At 34.2% G+C, this 19,994-nt stretch overlaps 1 protein-coding gene across 1 annotated transcript in view; it reads right to left on the bottom strand.

Annotated features, from left to right (window-relative positions):
* Positions 1-3,472: 3,472 nt before the first annotated feature.
* Positions 3,473-19,994, bottom strand: part of LOC109080397 (E3 ubiquitin-protein ligase RAD18-like) — a 47,091-nt gene continuing 30,569 nt past the window's right edge. Inside the window, 2 exon segments of the mRNA XM_042726311.1 lie at positions 3,473-4,232; positions 12,206-12,252. Of these exon segments, the coding sequence (XP_042582245.1) occupies positions 12,228-12,252 (25 nt within the window). The 3' untranslated portion in view covers positions 3,473-4,232; positions 12,206-12,227.

Genomic DNA, 19,994 nt, shown 5'->3' with positions numbered 1-19,994 from the left:
ATAAATATGCGATGAACACTGCAGTATTGCCTATTCACTCCATATCGCAAGATTTGTGCATTTATCTGCATTCATGTGTTGAGCTCGTATCATTCTGAACATCAGTCTTTATATACTTTTCTTGTAAGACTTTTAAGAAATCTGGCACTTTTTTGAAATGTGAACAGAATTAATTTTAATTATGTGTTTGCTTACAGGCAGTCTGATACCAGCAAAAACACATTGCAGGTAACATACATAAAAGTATCCAGCATTCCTGATATAGGAGAACCTGTTGGGAGACTAGATGGATAAATTCATAAATCAATTAATAAATAAATGTTCAGAAAAAAAAAAAAAAATCAGTTCTTGTAAGATTAGGACAATTCCTGGAGCATCATCTTAATGCTTTTAAAAAAATTTATATATATATATATATATGATATATATATATATATATATATATATATATATATATGATAAGCTTAATTAATGGACCTTATGGTTTCTCTTTGTGTTTGGGGTCTCCAATGAAGATTACTGTGAGTTTGTATCCCATAATTCTGACTTTATATCAAGCAATTCTGACTTCATTCTCAGCATACATTTTTAAATAGTATAAACCTGATTTACAAAGAAAAGAATATCAAAATAATCCATGAGATTATGATTTTGCAAAAAACAATTACTAATACATAAACAAGCCCATTTGCAATACTGTATGTTTGCTCTGTTGCTATGGAAAGCTGTGTGGAAGAGAGAGCAGTGTTCTCAGAAGGATTTGTGGGAGGGTCTGTGTGTGCACATCCCTCCTGGTTCTTGGCTCTGATGATAAGACCCCTGCTTGCTTGAGTGCCTTTCCAAACCCAGAGACCGAGGTGTTATGACTATGGATGACAAGCACAGGAGCTTTCCAGCCTGAGACAGAGGAGCAGGGAGACATACTGTAGATAATAGAGGGTAAAGAGATACAAGACACATGGGAAAGTGAAAGATGGTTGCGGTCAGAGAAGACAAAGATATAGAGCGATGAAGGAGGGGAAAGCTGGGAGAATAGCATTTTGTAGGAGAAAAAAAATACAGCACAGGAATAATATAAGATAGGAAAGGAAAAGAATAAGCAAGAAGCAGAGAATGGAGACATTTTTGTGACAATGTCCACTGTCCTTATGTACTTATTTTCTTTTTTGGGAAACATGTAGACCTATCTTCTGTAACTGCTGAAGGGCAGTACTAAATGAAAAAAAAAAAAAAAAAAAAAAAAAAAAAAAAATATATATATATATATATATATATATATATATATATATATATATTTAATGGTGACATATCATGAAAATTTCAGTGCTATAATCGGGTCTTCGGTGCATGTACCGACCCAGAAAATTAAAAAAGAACAACCCATTAAATATTTTTAGGTAAGCCTTTCTCTGCAAGCTTATGAACGAAAAAAAAAGAGCCACTCAGATTTTTCTGTGCCAGTGCTTCAGATGTGAACTCTCAGAAAACCATATATCAGAAGTCTAAGCGAATATGGATCAAAATGCATGATTTCAGCACGATAGACAGGATAATCAAAACCAAGCAGATGTTTTTTAGCAGAGTATCCGAGGTACAATCTGTAAAGGCACAGCCCTATTCTGGAAACTGGGCGGGAGCAGCAGCTCATTTGCATTTAAAGAGACATGCACGAAATAAGCCTGTTTCTGCTTCCACTGTAAAATTAGCATTTTCAAAATTATATAATAAATGATCTATGGAGTATTTTGAGCTGAAGCCTCACAGACACATTCTGGGGACACCTGAGACTTATATTACATGTATACTGTAAAAAAGGGGCATAATAGGACTCATGTAAACAAAACAAGAAAAATTTACACATCTTCATCCTAAACAAAGGTTTTCACCCCCTCAGATCTTAATGCATTATGTTTCCTTCTTGAGCATCAGCAAATGTTTAAACCTTTTGTAATAGTTGCGTATGATTCCTACAATTGTTGTCATTGTAATAAGATAGATCTCAAAATCATACAGTCACCATTGGAAAGAATTAAAATATGCAAAAGATGCTGGAAAACCAAAGAATTAGCGAGACCTGGAGGATTTTTCTGAAAAACAATGTGCTCATGAACAACCATCAGAGGAGGAAGAGAAAAAAAGGTAATGAAACAATGAAATGAATCAAGCATATGTAAACTTTTTTATAAATTCAGCTATTATTTTGTCTTACGGACTGCATGTAAACATCTTTTATACATTTGTGAACAATAAGCAATTGTGAAGCAGCAGTCAGCCTGTCATATGTCATTTACTATCACTTTTTTCAGCTGTATTTGCATTCTGTTTTCAATTACCATATCGATCGCACACACAACCGCTCTTTATTACCTACGTTCCCTTTCTCCTCCATGTTGTTTTTCTTAGACCTTGAGTAGATTGAATTATCTTGCCCCTACAGTGCACATTCAAACAAACACAAAATCTATTTAAAAGCAGCTCACGGCGAACACTTGACCAATGATTACAAATGACAGGCAAATTCAACGTCACAGCTACAATCCCCTAGAAAAGGAGAGAGGGTTACAATACTGTATATTATGTAGGTAGAGAATCACTCTCAGAAATGCGGTAAGAAAAATGTCAAGGACCAGAGTGTTTAAAAAAAAAAAATGCACAAGAAATCAACTAGCAGAATGAATGAATAGGGGCCTTGAACTATTACTGCTGCATCTGCAGTGAGTCCCCGTTACTGTATTTTCCTTTTATACAAATATGTCCAATAAAATGAAAAGTGATTTAGGAATCAAATTTATTTAAAGTGTTAAGAATTTCACCAAATGCTTTTGTTCTAGTCTCTCACATTTACACCGCTTGAAATGTCATTTACAGAAATGTATTTACATATATAGAGGTGACATAATGAAGTGATTAAGTATTTTGTGGTCATCAATAACAAAGCTGTACATAAACACACTATGGTATTGAGCGTTGCCATAGGAACAAAAAATCTGAGACTAGGGATGTGGACAGCTTTGAGAAGTATTTTAGCATTTCTTCAAGGACGTGAATGCAACATTATTTAAATTGCTGTTTACATATACGCAACATAAACATGTAAAATGTATTTGTTATTCTAAAACTTGAAAAAAAACAGGGTTGCAGCATTACATTTTATTAGCAACGTTTTAGTCATTTGGCTTTTCTCATGCCTTCTATTTTCAATCAAAATAATATATGTTAATTTTTCTTAAACATATAATCTTACACATTATTATACATTTTACTGTACTGAAGTCTAGCCTCAAGCTTGTAACTGACCGGTCTGTGATTTTTTTTTTTTTTTAACACTTATTTGAAGTCCAGCTTTGGCTTTTCCATTGTAGACGAGTAATCCCACCGAAAGAATGTTTTGAGTCATGTAATCATTAAGAGAATTGTGTACAGTGGAGCTCTGATACAAGAAAGATGTGACAGGACTTACACGCAAAGACTGTTTACTGTGCATGTGCATGCTTGAGTTTGTTTATCTGCTTGGATGAGCATCAGAAATCTTGAGCACAGGAAACCCTCACTATTTATTACTCTTGACAGCACAATTGGGAACAGTTCAAAAGCAGGAGGTAAGATGCATTTCATAACACTCTGAACACATAATAGAAGAGAAGGTTTTACAGACCCTGTTAGTCCTTGCTGGAAGAGGCCTTCAAAATAAACTTATCACAAACATGTTCTTCAATTGACATCTACTTAAATTTATCCACTGTGTATCCTGAAAAAATACTGGATATTTTTTAACAGTTGTTTCTTCAAAAACAGAAAAAATGGACCAATCTGCTTCCTTTCATGCCAAAGGATAGTTGCCAGTCACTCACAAGCAAAAATGGCAGATTTCAAACCACATACTTCTGTGGAGTCCTCAATCAGCTGATCAACTACAGTTGTACATAAGTTCCATATGAAATTATGAATGAATTACAGACATTCCATGAAAGGTTTTTTCTGTTCTATTGGAGAAAACAATGTAATGATTAAAAAAACAAAAAACTATTGTACATAATATGTTGGAAATCACTTAGTTCAGACATTTAGACCACACATTCAGCTCAGTAAAACCTGAAACTGATACTCTTGTTACATAATGAACTGGGGGTGTCTCTTCACCGGGTCTTCAAACATCTTCCCAATGGGAATAGAGACTTCTCTCTGTAACAGGCTGCTCTGGACTTCTGGAGAGGAGAACTCACTCGCTGTGTCTAGAAAGAGAATTTCACATGGTTGAAACGGGTCCATCTGGCACTACAGCAAAGCACAGGTTAAATCGAGCATAAAGAGATAATCAAACTAAAATGAGTGTTACGAAACTGATCTCTCTCCTGAATGGACTTTTACTGCATAATCATTATGAAGAAGTGCAGACTGTAAAAATGCTTTTACACTTTAAGTAAAAAAAAAAACCTTATCTTTCTCTTGATTTATTCCTTCTCTTTCTAGCTTGTACTTATTTGAACAATGTCTAAAACGTATTACAAGCACTTCCTGTGTCTGTTTGCCTCTTTAAGAAAAATCACTTTATGTATTTCCCAATTGTCAGTCGCTTTGTATAAAAGCGTCTGCAAAATGACTAAATGTAAATTACACAAATTGCATCCATTTTTTTTTGCCCTATGGAACCTTTTTATTATCATTTTAAAAACATACACACATGTAGGGGAAAACAAAAGCACTAAGACTAATGATGATTAAATAACTAAATTCATTATTTGAGCAGCAGCATGGTGTCCACAGAGATGGGGAGGCCTGAAAAAAAAAATACAATTAAAAATGCAATAGACTAAAGCCATTTCCTCTCCGGATCTCATACTCAGACAATTATTCACTGAGCCCCTTGTTAATTTAGCCAGTTTGTCTTCAATTTGTGTTTTGGTGTGAAGTGTGTCCTCGTAATACACATCAAAATACAACACCCATGCTACAACTTTTTGTATTTCTATCTAAAATCAGTCAGACGTGTCTCTCCATTTCTCTGTCTGCTTGACTGCTTGAAACAGAGAAAATGTCATTATTTTGCTTAAGAAAATTAACACGGTGAGTAAACTGTTTGCGGTTCAATACGATGCCTAAATAAATACATTTTAGAATACATTTTGGACACAGCCCTGTTAACACAAAAAAAGTACCTGCTTAAAATGTAGACACTTCTGAAGTAACATCATTTGGACACGATATGGCAGAAAAGTGAATAATATAAAATTTGTAATTTTTACACAAACTGTAGTGCTGACTGCATTCATTAAGCTCAGCCATGTTACCCAAGTAAAGAAAAAGAAAAAAAACATGAAAACCTTAACTCCAAAAATATTCTAAGAAAAAAAACATGAAAACCTTAACTCCAAAAATATTCTTTTAGTTTTACATGCATCGTGTGCTTGGCAAGTGTTAATTCACATCACTGACTGCTATCGTAGTTTTACATGCATCGTGTGCTTGGCAAGTGTTAATTCACATCACTGACTGCTATCGCCGTAGGACCTAATAGTCAGAAGCTCCTTCCGAGACTGCAGACAAATGCCCTTTCATAAACAAAATCACCAGTATTCCTAAGGACTGTAATTCCTCTGCTTTTCAAGGACATGCTTTTATCATTTAGAGGGACTCGTCCGCATTTATTTTCAAGTTGGTATGTGCAGTGTCTCAGTTACTGGAAATTCAGTTTCTTTGCCCATTTCTCTTTGTCCTTTCTGGTTAGTATCAGGTCTTGTCTGCACAATATCCTATTATTTTCCATAAGATCAGATCATCTTAGATAACACATACTTTGAAAACTCAGAAACACTATTCTTTTTTTCCATATAACAAAGGAATTTTAAGGGGTACTTTAGAACTGAAATCCAAATGTGGAGTAAAAGTGAAAACCAAAACATACTTGAATCCACACTTTGTTATCCAAACAGAATTTCCTCCTTTAAGTCAGAAACTATTTAATTCTGAAACTAGTTCAAAGTGGAATACAAACAATGTGTAACAAATGTTATCACAAAATTAAAATTCAGCTATCTTCAACAGGGGTCTGCAGCAATATTGCAAGCGGGCCCATCAATTATTGCTTTATTTGAACTCATTTTTTGGAGGAAAAAAAAAAAAAACGGGTTACATACATCTCCTTGTCCCTTCCACATTAAAATGACAAAAACATTACATTGTTACATACACAGGTGTATAATATAAATTCTAATTTTAACAGCTGTGAAAATTAAATGTATGTAAATAATTAAACTAATTTTTTAAACAATGTGTTATTGGCCTTATGGCCATACGAAAGATAATACATGCTGCATTACAAAGATTTGATAATGTATTCTGATTTAAGAGGTGTTTAGAAATGTGTTCAAATGTTAGGGGTTTTAGTCATGTGTCCACCTGATCAGAGTTTGCATCCCAGCTCCAGTTCCCCTAACACTAAACATACTCAAATATATAATCTAAATGATAAATTTGGAATGGATGTAAAGGTGAGGCAATCATCCAGAGATTATGGCTACTGACTGAATTCAAACTGTGAAAGAGATGTCTTTTCTCGCAGATCATCCAGTGCTTAATGACAGATAAAGCAACCATCTCACGACCAGGGGCTTCTGTAAGTGTCTAAGAGGCCTGAAACAGATGTTTTTGCTATACTAGCTAAAGACGCCATAAGACAACCTTCAGGATAAGCTTAACAAATCAGCAGAGAACGCTGAAAATGCATTGGTTCCTTTGCAGGTTCTGGTTTATGACTCTGGATTACTAGCAACGGCTTATCCAAACATCCAATGATCCTAATGTCTTCCAGATCAGCTCTTAACAAACGGAACAAATTGATTCACCTCATCTGAAATGGAGGAGCTTTAAGATGGCTTCATAGCTTGAATACAGTCCAATGCGTGACAAGGACCTTCACTGTCAAAAGGAACTGCAAATATGGACAGATTTCATATCAATGTACATATTATAAATACTGCAGCCACTGCTCTTCAGGGAAGTGTTACTCTGTAAGAGACAGAAATAGTCCATAATAAATAATAAAGGTGAATGCTGCATATGTCCACATTGAAGATTACAAAGTGCGATGTTGGTTGAAAGTGAATGATGTGAAAAGTGATGGTACAAGGTCACATGTTGTACAAGATCATTTAGATGTGCTTTACATGTTGAGATCTTAAGTGCAGGCAAGTTAAAAAATGTGCATTATAAATGTAATTTATTCCTATGATGGCAAAGTCTTTACTATAGCTTTTGATCAATTTAATGCATCCTTGCAGAATAAAAGTAAAACAATAAAAAATAAGGAAAAACTTGAGTGAAGGTTATGGAAGCCTGTTTCCACCACTCAATTAAAAAATAAATCAATAATGTAATTGTGAGTTTATGTCTCGCCATTCTGACTTCATAACTTGCAGTGAGTTTACATCATGCAATTCTGACTTTTTTCCCCTCAGAATTACATGATATAAACTCACAACTGCAAGTTATAAAGTCAGAATTGCGAGACATAAACTCACAATTACATTTTTTTATTTTTAATTCAGTGGTGTTGTTTAAATCTCGCAAATTTTGACTATTTCTCGCAATTCTGACTTTATTTAACTTGTAATTTTGACTTTTTTCTCTCAATTTGACTTTATATCTCGCAATTGCGAGTTTATATCACTCAATTCTGAAAAACCTGCAACTGCGAGAAAAAAGTCAGAACTGTGACAAAAAGTCGCAATTACCATTTAAAAAAAATGGTGGAAATGGGCTTGCTTAGATGGTGCCAATACATGATTATGATACAAAATGCATATTATGGCTTAATAAAGGCCAGGCTTAAAATGCAACGCAATATGGTTCCTGCTCCAATTTCTCTACCCACCAAAGGGGGTCCTTGGCCTAAAAAAAGGTCAAAGACCCCTGAGCAATGGAAATTGGCTCAGCTGCACGTTGAGAGAAGAATATGAGTGGGATTTGGTGCTACTCAAATAAACCAGTACTGTTTTCCTTCCACATGCTTCCTCCCTTCTTTATGCATTTGGAAAGAGATTTATTGTATATCAATTAAGCAGGAGCTGAAGGCCTGCAGATAAGCCTTCTAAGAGCCATAGAAGAATATTTTATTCATAGGAAATATTTGATCCATATGCTTAATGAGAAAAACACAAACAAATCAGCCCTTTCAGTCCCCTGGTTCATAAATCACACAAAGCATTGGAGAAACAGTAAGTGACACTGAGCGCTTGCTTATGGCTCCCAAAGCAGCCAGTTCAAAAGAAGAACGAATGACATCGCCTGGGACTCAAAGGCAGCTGTATGTCTTGATGAAGGTTTAACCAAACAGAGATTGAGTGGAGGGAATTTTGTGGCTGTAAGAAACAGCTATGAGATAACATTTCACTTCTGAGAGAAAATGGAAACAGCTGAGACCTTGATGTGCAAGTCTTTCATACAAGCTTCAAAGTTTAAGCTAGATTCTTACATTTTGCAGGAATGAAAAATGTTCTTTATTGTAAAAATGTGCTACAGGTTATAATTTTATAAATTCTGGCTAAGAAACATTAAGTTACACAGATATGTATTAGCTAGTTAAACCATTTTTACATTTCCCATTTGTATCAGTGTCAAAATCTACTGTAAATTTATTTATTAAGATATTTATTAGTTTTTTGTATCATTTTTTTTTCTGTAAAATATGTAGTAAGTAATTTAATTCATGCTATCTGAATAACTGCTTATTCGGCCCAAGTCTAAAAACAGTATGTCAAAGGTGCTCAAATCACATATTATTTACAGAAGATTTAAGCATGGGATAATATTGGCCAAAATCCTTCAATTAAATCTAATACGACTGGTTTGAACAGTTTTCAGAAATCATTTTATGAAGTATTTTATTATCACCAATGCAATACATATTTTGGGTACTTGGTAGAAGTATGTGAAATGGGATTCAGCCCTGGTCTACTTCAGTGAGATGACAGAGTGGTGAGAATTCACTTCACCAGTAAGATGACAGTTCTGTTCTGGCTAAGACAGGAAAGTTTCTCCGGGACATTAATCAAGCAGGATTTCTGCTATCGCTTATGTCAGGCACTGATCAGATAGATATCCATTCAAAAGTCTGTGACATGCACGTTTGAAATGTGAGTGCTTTTTTAATGTTACTGGAACAGCTATAAAGTATTTGTCCACGCTCAGTACAAAGACAAGCCAAAGTTTTAATGTGTTCATTTAACTATGACTAGTTATGTCAAATGGACCTATTGCACGCAATTAACTTTTCTAAAGTACCTCATCTCAACCAAATTAGGGCAAACCTCATGATTATGAATGAGGATATCAGATAAAAGCCTTTCAAATGTTCTTGTTCCCTGTAAGCAAGCATTTTCTGACATGCATGTTGATCTCCAGTACAAATGTAATATTAATCAAACTAAACCTTTATGTATAATTAGATTTTAAATAGAAAGGTTGCTTGATAAATTTCCTCCATTTTATTCATTAAATAAATAAAAATCAAAACCTGACTATTACAGTACAAAGTTCTGACAGCATCTCTCACCATAACCAAAAGTCTGCTAAGCCTTTGTAAATGATAGTCATAAGAAAACTGGATTTAAAGACAAACTATGTTTTACTGACCTTCCATTAGGTGACGTCTATATGGATTAATGCTAATAGAGATTCTTTAAATCCAAGAGCACTGGTTTCAATTATTAGGCTGAAAAATGTCTTTCAACAGTGAACAGTTCCTTTCAACAGATTTTTTTTTATTATCGCATCATGACAACACAGTCTTAATATTACGTCTGACATAATACTATCCCACAAGTACAATTTTCCATACCACATTTAAAAAGCTTGAGGTGGATCCTCAAGGCGGGCTCTAGGGTAACGTGTGGGAATATCTTGTATCTAGACAAAAACTGAACTGGAAAGAGAGCAGCTACTGCCTGAGAGTCTTGTCCCCCAGTGAGTGGCTCACAGTGGGGGGCACTACTCTATCAAAGAAGAGCAATCCCTTTGCTGAAAGAAGGCCTTACGCACTCCAGATGTGCTGGAACTGTGGGGATAAAACCCATGCCAACAACAACTCGCTAGACTCTGAGACTTCATTAGATGACTGTGGATGCAGGGATTTTGTGGGACAACATCCTGACAAAGAATAGACCGCATGTTTATTGCTGAAAGAAGCAAAAAATTAACATGGGAAAATCAGTACTGGATAACAGAAATGCCTGCAACTGCAGAAAATTCATCAAGAACATGAGACATGATATTGTCCATAGTTAACATTAACCAACTAGTGCTGGACCAGAATATTCGATTATTCGAATATTCGTTCGGTGGGTTGGCATTTTGTGATTCAAATAATCCTTTTTTTTCTGCGGGCACCTGGCATCCCCCACGAAATGGTCTTCATTGGTGCTTGAATATTAGCGTTTTTTTTTTTACTATCGGGCTGAACGTTTCTAAGGACTGTCAGGTACGGTTACAGTTGTATTTTCACGTGATCTTGGTATGGCACGGCATGGTTACAAACCGTTCGGGCCGGAATTCTCGGCACAGTTAGACAGCCCTGCTGTTAGAGTGCGTGTGCTTGACTTCGCCACTCTGTTGCCTGGCTACCAGTTTCTCCAAACAGCCAAGTAAACAGCTACGCTACGTTCAATATAAAAAAGGAAAAAAAATGTCTTGAGACAGTTTGGTCTGTGTAGGAAACATTTGCGCTTATTGATATTATACCCGTTGTCGCCTTCTGTTTATTTTATTTTACACGCAGGGAGTTGTCTTTTTTTCTGTTATTGAATGAAGCAAATATGAGATAAAAATACAGAAATATCTGATCATCGTCCATATCACTGTTTATTGTATATTACACTTGCGTCACAAGGCATTACTGACGCATTTGTAGGCAAAGACCGTGGCAAGGACTGACGCATTTGTAGTGCATTCCAAAGAGCTCTGAAAAATCAATGTAAGTAATTCTGTAAGTAGTATGCCTATAGTATTGTATATAGTGTAATATTGTTGGTGTAAAAAAAAAAAAAACCTCACTAAAAAAAACTGAGCTGCTTTTATCCACCATGTTAATCAGTAATTTTACACATGATAAAAAATGTGCATTTAATTTGCTTGGAAAATACTTGCCAATACGCTGCAGCCATAAAAAAAAATAAATAAATAAAAAAGTACAGTAGGCCAGCCAAATAATAATTTGTCTATAATAAAAGTAGGCTATTGCTCTTAACAGACCTGTGTGTTTTTTATCACTAGTACAGTGTCCGTTCTCTGAGCATATAAGCCCTGCCCGCGTTAGGTGCACCGCTTCCGGCTCGCGCTGTTCTGTAGTTATTAAAAGTTTATTCATTCTGAACGTGTCACGTGTCCATATTGCACAAAAATGCACACTCCACTCCCTTGGGTCCAAAGCAACACACCCGCCACGCGTGAAGTCGATTGGATGAACGGTTCTCGACATAATATAAATACAAACAGACAGACACACAGATATTCCTGCCTTTATTAGGAGAAGAATCCGTTCAGCTCCTCCCTTCGAAGCTTCGAATAGTCTGTGTTGATTACCATCGGAGCTTTGAAGCTCAAAAAATGGCCCTATAACCAACAGACCAACTTGCATTACCGCTATACTGTAAATATTATGAATTATTACATTCAAAATAACTTTCCTTATTCAATATATTTTATTAATTCCTGTGATGGCAAACTGAATTCACAGCAGCAATTACTTCAGCCTTCAATTCCATATCCATCAGAATTCACAAAAATATGCTGATTTGGTGCTCAAGAAACATTTCTTGGAATGAACCTAAAATGAACAGCATTTAAATGAATCTTTTGTAACATCATAATGTTACATATAACATTATTATAACATATTAACCATCACTTTTGAACATTGTAAATCATCTTTGCTGAATAAAAGTATTAATAAAATACGCCACACCATCCAAAACGAAAAATGAAGAAAAATATATATATTTGAAGAGAAATGAATGGAAATTACATGCAAAGATGAATTGTGAATTAAATTAACAGTTGAATCAAATTAAATACAAAATTAAATAAAAGCAACATTACAAATATGACTATAACTGTTAATGATGAGTGTCAGATATTATGATTTTAGATTTAACATTTTGTAATTGTATATGTGATGTGTATGTCATTTTGTTACATGTGAAGAGCTACTTACTTGAGTAGCTGCTGCCATGTCTTCAACAGAAAATATCTGAGATGGAGCTGAAGCAAACACACAAAGAGAAAAAAAACCTGTTAATACATAATAATATTGGGCCATCTCTGCCATTATAAAAAACAAACAAACAAAAAAAAAAACATTAAATACATTAACAAACTCATCGCCTTGGTGAAAAACATTTTTGTGATTGTTACAAAGCTTTAATGTGGCATAATGTGTTGCTCATAATTAATAGAATCTATGATTCCCTCTCAATAAAGTGGATATGTACATTCAGATTCATTCATCATGTGACTGGATTTTTAGTTTTGACTCAAATTAGACAATGGCCGTATTTTATTATTATACATGGCTTACTTGAATACATAAAGTTATCACGTAATAGTATGACATTTTACTGCATTTCACACATATACATAGAGCAGAAATACTGTGATTCTGCAGGCCTAGGCAGAATTGTGAGACACAAGGGATGATAATTTAAGTGAAGACACAAGGCCCTGTCACTGCCACACTGGTGCTTTGGGCCCAGCTCTGCTTGAGAAATTATTACAGAACTGGTCTCTACTGATGAAAAGCACAGGGGACACAATAAGCCAGCCATCGTCCATGTAGGAAGTGCGGAAATTGTGGAGCTGGAGGCAGTGATGGAAAGGGGATACTGATGAAACGGGGGAATTGGTTGCACCGGAGGAAGTTGGAAATGAAGAGAGAGAGAAAAAAAACCAAGCCCCCAGTCATCTCTGACTTCAATTTTAAGCATACAAAAACAATACACAAAAACATAGTAGGGACTAAAATTATTAAGAATCGGTAGCTAATATGTATGAACCTGTGTGGTTGCATTAAACTTTCATTCACTTAAATTCTTTGACACATAGGAAGAGCAGGTGAAAGTTTAGATTTTGTGAACTTTGACCTCAAAAGTTTGGACGCACTTGACAGGCTTTGTATTATGAAAAGGCGCATGCATAAAGGATTCAAATTATTTGTAGACACATAATATGTGCTATCATAACAAATTTTACAACATTAAAAAAAAAAAAAAAAAAAAAAAAAAAAAAAAAAGACGTACGTAGGTCAATGTTCCCTCTAATTTTTTTTCTTGCTGAGCAAAACTTTTCTCTATTGGGCGGACATTTCGGCCACCTGTGCAAAAACATTCTTTATACCAGACATGTACAAGCGCGCACAAAAAAAAGTGTGTAACTTTTAACTTTAATGTGCTATTTGGTATTTTAATTTGACCCGTGACTAAATGATGTACATTTAGATTACCTGAGAAACTTTAATTATATATTATATATATATATATATATATATATATATATATATACACACACTATAATACACTTCCATTCAAAAGTTTGGGATCAATAATGTTTATTAAATAAGTCTCTTATGCTCATCAAGGCTGTATCTATTTGATAAAAATATTGAATATTATTTCACAAAATAATATTGTGAAGTATTATTGCAATTTAAAATAAAGTTTTCTATTTTAAATATACTTTAAAATATAATTTATTCCTATGAAGCAAAGCAATTTTCAGCATAATTTCTCCAGTCTTCGGTGTCACATGATCCTTTACAAATCATTCTAATATGCTGATTTATAATCAATGTTGGAAACAGTTGTGCTGCATAATATTTTTTTGGGACTTGTGATATTTTTTCGGGATTCTTTGATAAATAAAAAGTTAAAAAGGACAGTGTGTATTCAAAATAGAAATTTTGTGTTACAATATACACTACTAAAATGTTTGTGGTCACGTATTTTTTTTCTCTTTTTTTAAAGAAACTTAATACTTTTATTCAGCAGCAAGAATGTGTTAAATGGATGAAAAAAGTGATAATAAAGACATATTTTTAGAAAAGATTTCTATTTTGAATAAATGCTGTTCTTTTTTTATTAATCTAAGAATCAAAGAAAAAAGCAAAACGTTCCAAAAATTATATTTTGAAAAAAAAAAAAATTTTAAGCAGCACAACAGATTCAATCACTGATAATAAATCAGCATATTAGAATGAAATTCTGAAGGATAATATTTTTGGAGTAATGTATGCTGAAAATTTCATTCTTTGCCTCCACGTGGGAAATAAAATTATATTTTAAGTATATTAAAAAAAGGGAAACCAATATTAGAAAATGCAATTAATGGTTCAATATTACTGTTTTTTCTCTGGATTTTCGATAAAATAAATACATCCTTGATGAGCAGAGACTCCATTAAAAAACAAGGTCAATTATTTAATAGGTGTTAATAATATAGGCCTAACATAATATAATATCAAAACAAACTGAAGCATTTAAACTGATAGAATAGAATAGAACAGAATAGAATAGAAACTGAAGCATTTAAACGGAGATCTGTAAGTTAAATATATAAAAAAACGTGAACGTCAGTTCTAGACTTGTGATGATGTATTTAAATGCATGATCTATCACGCGTAATAGAATATGCCACGATATTGGTTATCGTTGGGCACTGTTCTAAATACCGGAGAATAATGTTATATATTACAAATTATTCAGAATTGCGAATACATTTTAAGAATACTTTTCCCATCAATCAAAATGCACATCACTGGCTGTAGGCCCCCTGCATTCAAAAGACGGGTGTAGCTCCGATGTAAAGCAACACGCATGAGAAGCACATGGGGGAACAGGGTGAGAGGCGCGCTGAATGAACGCACATCACTCTCTGACAGCAGATGGCGCTAAACGCTGCAGAAAATGCTTAGCCCTACCCTAGAAACCCCATAATAAAAAGCAACTGCTACTTCTAAACATTTAAATAATATAAAATAATGTTTATATATTTCCATAAATTTTTTCCATTTTAATCTGGACTACAACATGCCCCCGATATGGTGTTGTGAAAGTGTTTTGATTCTTTATTGTTCATTAAACACTTTACATTAGGGCTTCTTTCAAATGCCAATGAAAAATTTCTTCTGAAATTCATTAATCTTAGTATATTCCAATATTAATAACACAAAATCAAAAGTTGCAACTTTGTTATTTAATGAGTTAACATGAGCTAAGACTTGTATTTTTTAACGATAATTTTTTTTAAAGATTTAAAGATTTTTTAACGATAATTTTTTTTTGTTATCACTTCTGTAGTAAATGTAGCTATTGCTCCTTGTGAATGGTTTAATGCATTAACTAAGGTTAACTAATGAGGTCTTATTGTAAAGTGATACCATGGGTCTTTAAAGTTCTCTTCCACTTAAATAAAACTTTTAACTTTAAAATATTTTTTTTGGTATTGCTTTATTATTATTAGAATGATCATAATTTTTGCTTATAAGCATAAAAAAGTTATTTAACCTGTTCTACGGTATTAGACCACTTTTTGAAACTTAATTTCAATACCGTGATAATACCACATACCGTGACAAAACATTATCAATTAATCGCAACAGGAAAATTTGATACCGGCATATCCCTAGTCAGTTCTATAGCTATCTAAACATCCCTATGATGTACAGATTGCACACTACACCTGTGTGACTGTAAATGTCTCTGAGTTTTGTTACCGTTCTGTGCCCATCATCCGCTGTTTCCAGCACTTAATCAAGCCACTCTTCTTTAATACATGATGACGTTTTTATTTCACATGTCACTGCGTTTTGCGTCGGCTCTCGAGTTGAGCTATTTCGTAGGCTACGCAACCATTAAAATATTCGGTTTCAACAGCGACTCATTTGGCGCACATCATTCCCTTTCTATGAACACTGTAAACCGCATTCACCGGTTCTAACTCTATCGTGATATCAACTCTATAGCGGGTTTACCCGAGCATTGCAATTAATTTGCTTTCGCAAATAGCTTTCCCAACTCATTTATGCGTGTGCGCGGCACATTATTTTCTTCTGTGCGCGTGGAACAGTTATTTCTTCTCGCGCGCGCGCAGCTTAGAGGGAACATTGACGTAGGTGTATCCAAACTTTTAATTGGTAGTGTAAATGCTGGAGAAGACAGTATGTATTTATTATCTTGGTTTAACAGGTTAATTATACCAGACAGCTAAACAAAAAATAGCACAAAACTGAAGTTGAAAATTGAGGGTGCAATTCAATATTGATACAAAACTGAACAGTTATTTAAAGTAGAATACTATTATATATACTGAATAACAGTATAATACTAATGACATCAATAACGAATGTTAATGACATATGGGCCTTTTAACTGGGGGTGGGCCTTTTAACCATATATTAGTGAATGTTAAATTGCTATAAGATATTAACACACAAGTAGTAAATCATCAGAATTATGTTATGGTGGGGGGATGAGGTCAAATCGAGGTTACTGAAGAGGTAGCTAACTCAAAAGAACATTTTTTAAAATTTGTACAAAGCCACTTTAGCAGTAGCAGCTTTTAGGAACATCTAAAAAGCGGTCTGCTACAAACCATCATTATACATAATGGTTATTAATTGCAATCTTTATAAAGATGAGTTTAATTGCTACCACTAGCAGCTTTAATATTAAAGCTGTGAACATACAAGGACTGAATTGAGCTGTTTAGTAACTAAAGGGCCGAGATGATTTAGAGGAAGAGAGAAAACAAGAAAAAGAGAAGAAGCCACATGTATTAAAGACACATAAAACAAAACCACAACAAGGCAGCCACACGCATCTGTTTCTGCCCTGAATAAGAAAAATGGGATGTAATACATTACATTCTGTCACAGTTTAAACTAAAGTTTGTTTTAAATTCAGGGATCAAGCAGAGACAGAAGAGCTAAGATTAATCTGCACAAAATTTACAAGAGGGAAAAAAGATAGGACAGACACAGATCAAATACAAACTCGTGTAGGAAAAAAAGTTACAATTTCTTGCTTCCACAGATTCACTGCTCTTATCAAAGCAAGAGAAGGGACCAAATCGAATACCAAAAATTCTGAAATTCTTTTTTTTGGTAACATTTCACTGCTATGCTTATAAATGATTATTAAACAACAAGATTAATAAATTGCAAAACAGATATATTTTTGATTCATTTCATGCACCTGGACTCACACAGCTCCTCTTACAGCATATAAAGACCAAAGAAATGGTAAAGTGCCATTTTCCTGCTGATTCACAAGACACACAGAGGTCATGTTACCACTGAAACTTCAAGGGAGAAGAACTTCAAAACCTCTTCCTACCTCCAGCGTTTTGATTGGTTCTATACCTGTGAATCACCTCAGTGTCACGGTTCAACAAAAGCACTCAAATACAAACTTCTGGGTGAATAAATGCCACAAAGTAGATTAATTCAATCTATGAAGCTGGGATTTCAGACTTCCCTTGACAATAGAAACTAAACAACCAAAAGTAAAAAACAAAGGAATATACACTCTCTTATCCTATCCCAAATTATTTTATGAGTAAGATTTAACAAACTGGGAGAGAAGTTGAAAAGTAGTACAGAACAGAGGACATATCCGAGAATAGGGCTCTAGGTGTAAACAAATCATTGAAACTAAATCGAATTTTTACAGCAAAAACTCAAAATGCCAGTATGCAAAGTTCTAATGACAAGTACAGTATCTTGAAAAATATGCGGTTCATGGTCTGCAATATTTTAATAAGCATATACAAACTAATCCCTAGAATACAAGAATCATCCATGCGAATAAGCTTCTAGTATCAGTTAATTACCCAGAGTACCAAAGCAGAACACCATCCATCCCAAGACCCCAGTATGAGCTGCAGTTGTGAGCCTGTAATAGATCTTATCAGCTCTGATTTGTGTCCTTACACTAGTGGAGCTGCTTAATTTATTGCTAAAATTTACCTTAACCTTTAAACTATTTTGACAGTGAATCACAACATGTAGATGTACAGTAGTAGTGCACAACAAATCTACAATTTTTTTATTTTTAATCAACTAGTCGGACCTGGCACTGGCTGGAAAAACAGCAAGATGTGACATATACAGTGCATGCGTAAGTTTGGGAACCCCTTGCAGAATCTGTGAAAATTTGGATAATTTTAACAAAATAAAAAGAGATCAAACAAAATGCATGTTTTTTTTTTTTTTTTTTTTTTGTAATTTATTTTCAAATTGGGGGCTGATGAACAACTATTAAAAAAGGTGCACACATTCACTGATGCTCCAGAAGGAAACATGATGCATTAACAGCCGGGGGGTGAAAACTTTTTTAAATTGTACTTTGTACTTAATTTGTCTTCCGGGAAACAGGCAAATATGTTCTGTTGCTTTTGAAGGGCAGTACTGGGAAAAAAAATAATATTTCAACAAATTAAGAAAAATTTGGATATATTCATCCTGTTCAAAAGTTTTCACCCCCCAGCTCTTAAGGCACCTTGTTTCTTTCTGGAGCATCAGTGAATGTTTAAACCTTTTTTTGAGTCCCTCAATTGTTCTCAGTTTGAAAAGATGGATCTCAAAATCTTACAGTCACCGCTGGAAAGGGTTCAAATATGCAAAAGATGCTGGAAAACTGAAGAATCTGCATCGAGATTCATCCAGGATTTTTCTGAAGAAAATTGCTCAGTTTAACTATTCAGAACAAACTCATGAACAACCATCACAAAACAAAAAACAGTCGTAGATCATCCAGGTAACCACACACAGTATTAAGAACCAAGGGTTCCCAAACTTTGTTATTTTAATAATTTTAGGGGTTTTTTATCTTGTGGATTATGTAAATTGTTTTTTTTATGGTTTTTGGTAGTTTTTTATTTTGTGGATTATGTAAAATATCTTATTCAGGACAGTACTATTTTTAACATTTTTAAAGATGTGAAGGGGTTCTTTCACATGCCATTATACATAAATGTATAGATTTGTCTGGCTAGCCAACGAATATGGCGCAAATGAAAATGCATATCTCATTATCATTCACCTTGTTAAAACGGTCCACCCACTTTCTAAAGACACAATGAGGAACATCTGTTACTGGAGGCCTTCTACAAATTAATAAAACAAATACATCAAATTATAGTGCCCCTGAGCGAAGCAGGCCTGTGCATATAACATCTTATCACATTAATTTACATATATAAATGCTGTGTCCTTACAAAGGCCGCCATGTAGAGCCAAGCAATGAGGGCGACACTTTTAAACAAGTGAGTACGTGATTAATTTTTCAGTGTAAAAATGGCAAAGATTACTCAAGTTCATTCATAAACTCTTTACAAAGGTTACATTTTTGTAATTCCCTCAATGACTTTCTTCAGTCTTAAGATGAGCATGACCGGGCATGGATATTCTTATGAAATCTGGTTAAAAGTTATAAGCTCATCATCTACAGTACATTTTGCGTCAACAAAAACACACTGATAATGAAAAGACTCTGTTTGATGAACTTCATCACACATTCTACACATCATTTTCGCCTGAAACTAAATTCCACAGTCTTGCATTATGATTAATAACATGACTCTTGGTGACAGCTCTCAGGAGAATTAAATACTCCCATCAAAACAAAATACAGAACTGGACCAAAATATAATACCATTAAAAATGGATGTGTAAAACAAATATTACAGCAAGGATATTGTTTCGCAACGCACAGCAGCTGCTCACATACAAAGTGTAAAAAGCATTTGGAGGGACACAAAGGATGGCATTTCAAAATGCATCCTTAATGGCCATTGAAAAAACTATTCATTCAACTATTCATGTAAGCAAAGTAGGTTGTAAGTAAATGTAAAAAAGTGGGGCACAATAAACGTTGGAAAAAAATATGTAAAACTGTCTATAATGGTTGATGTTTCTTCTTGTCCATGTTTATGTTTATCAGTAGTATCAC

Source organism: Cyprinus carpio, chromosome B6 (genome assembly GCF_018340385.1).
Source record: "Cyprinus carpio isolate SPL01 chromosome B6, ASM1834038v1, whole genome shotgun sequence".
Lineage (NCBI taxonomy): Eukaryota > Metazoa > Chordata > Actinopteri > Cypriniformes > Cyprinidae > Cyprinus > Cyprinus carpio.
The sequence above is the reverse complement of the archived record's forward strand: the minus strand, read 5'-3'. Positions and strand labels throughout refer to the sequence as shown.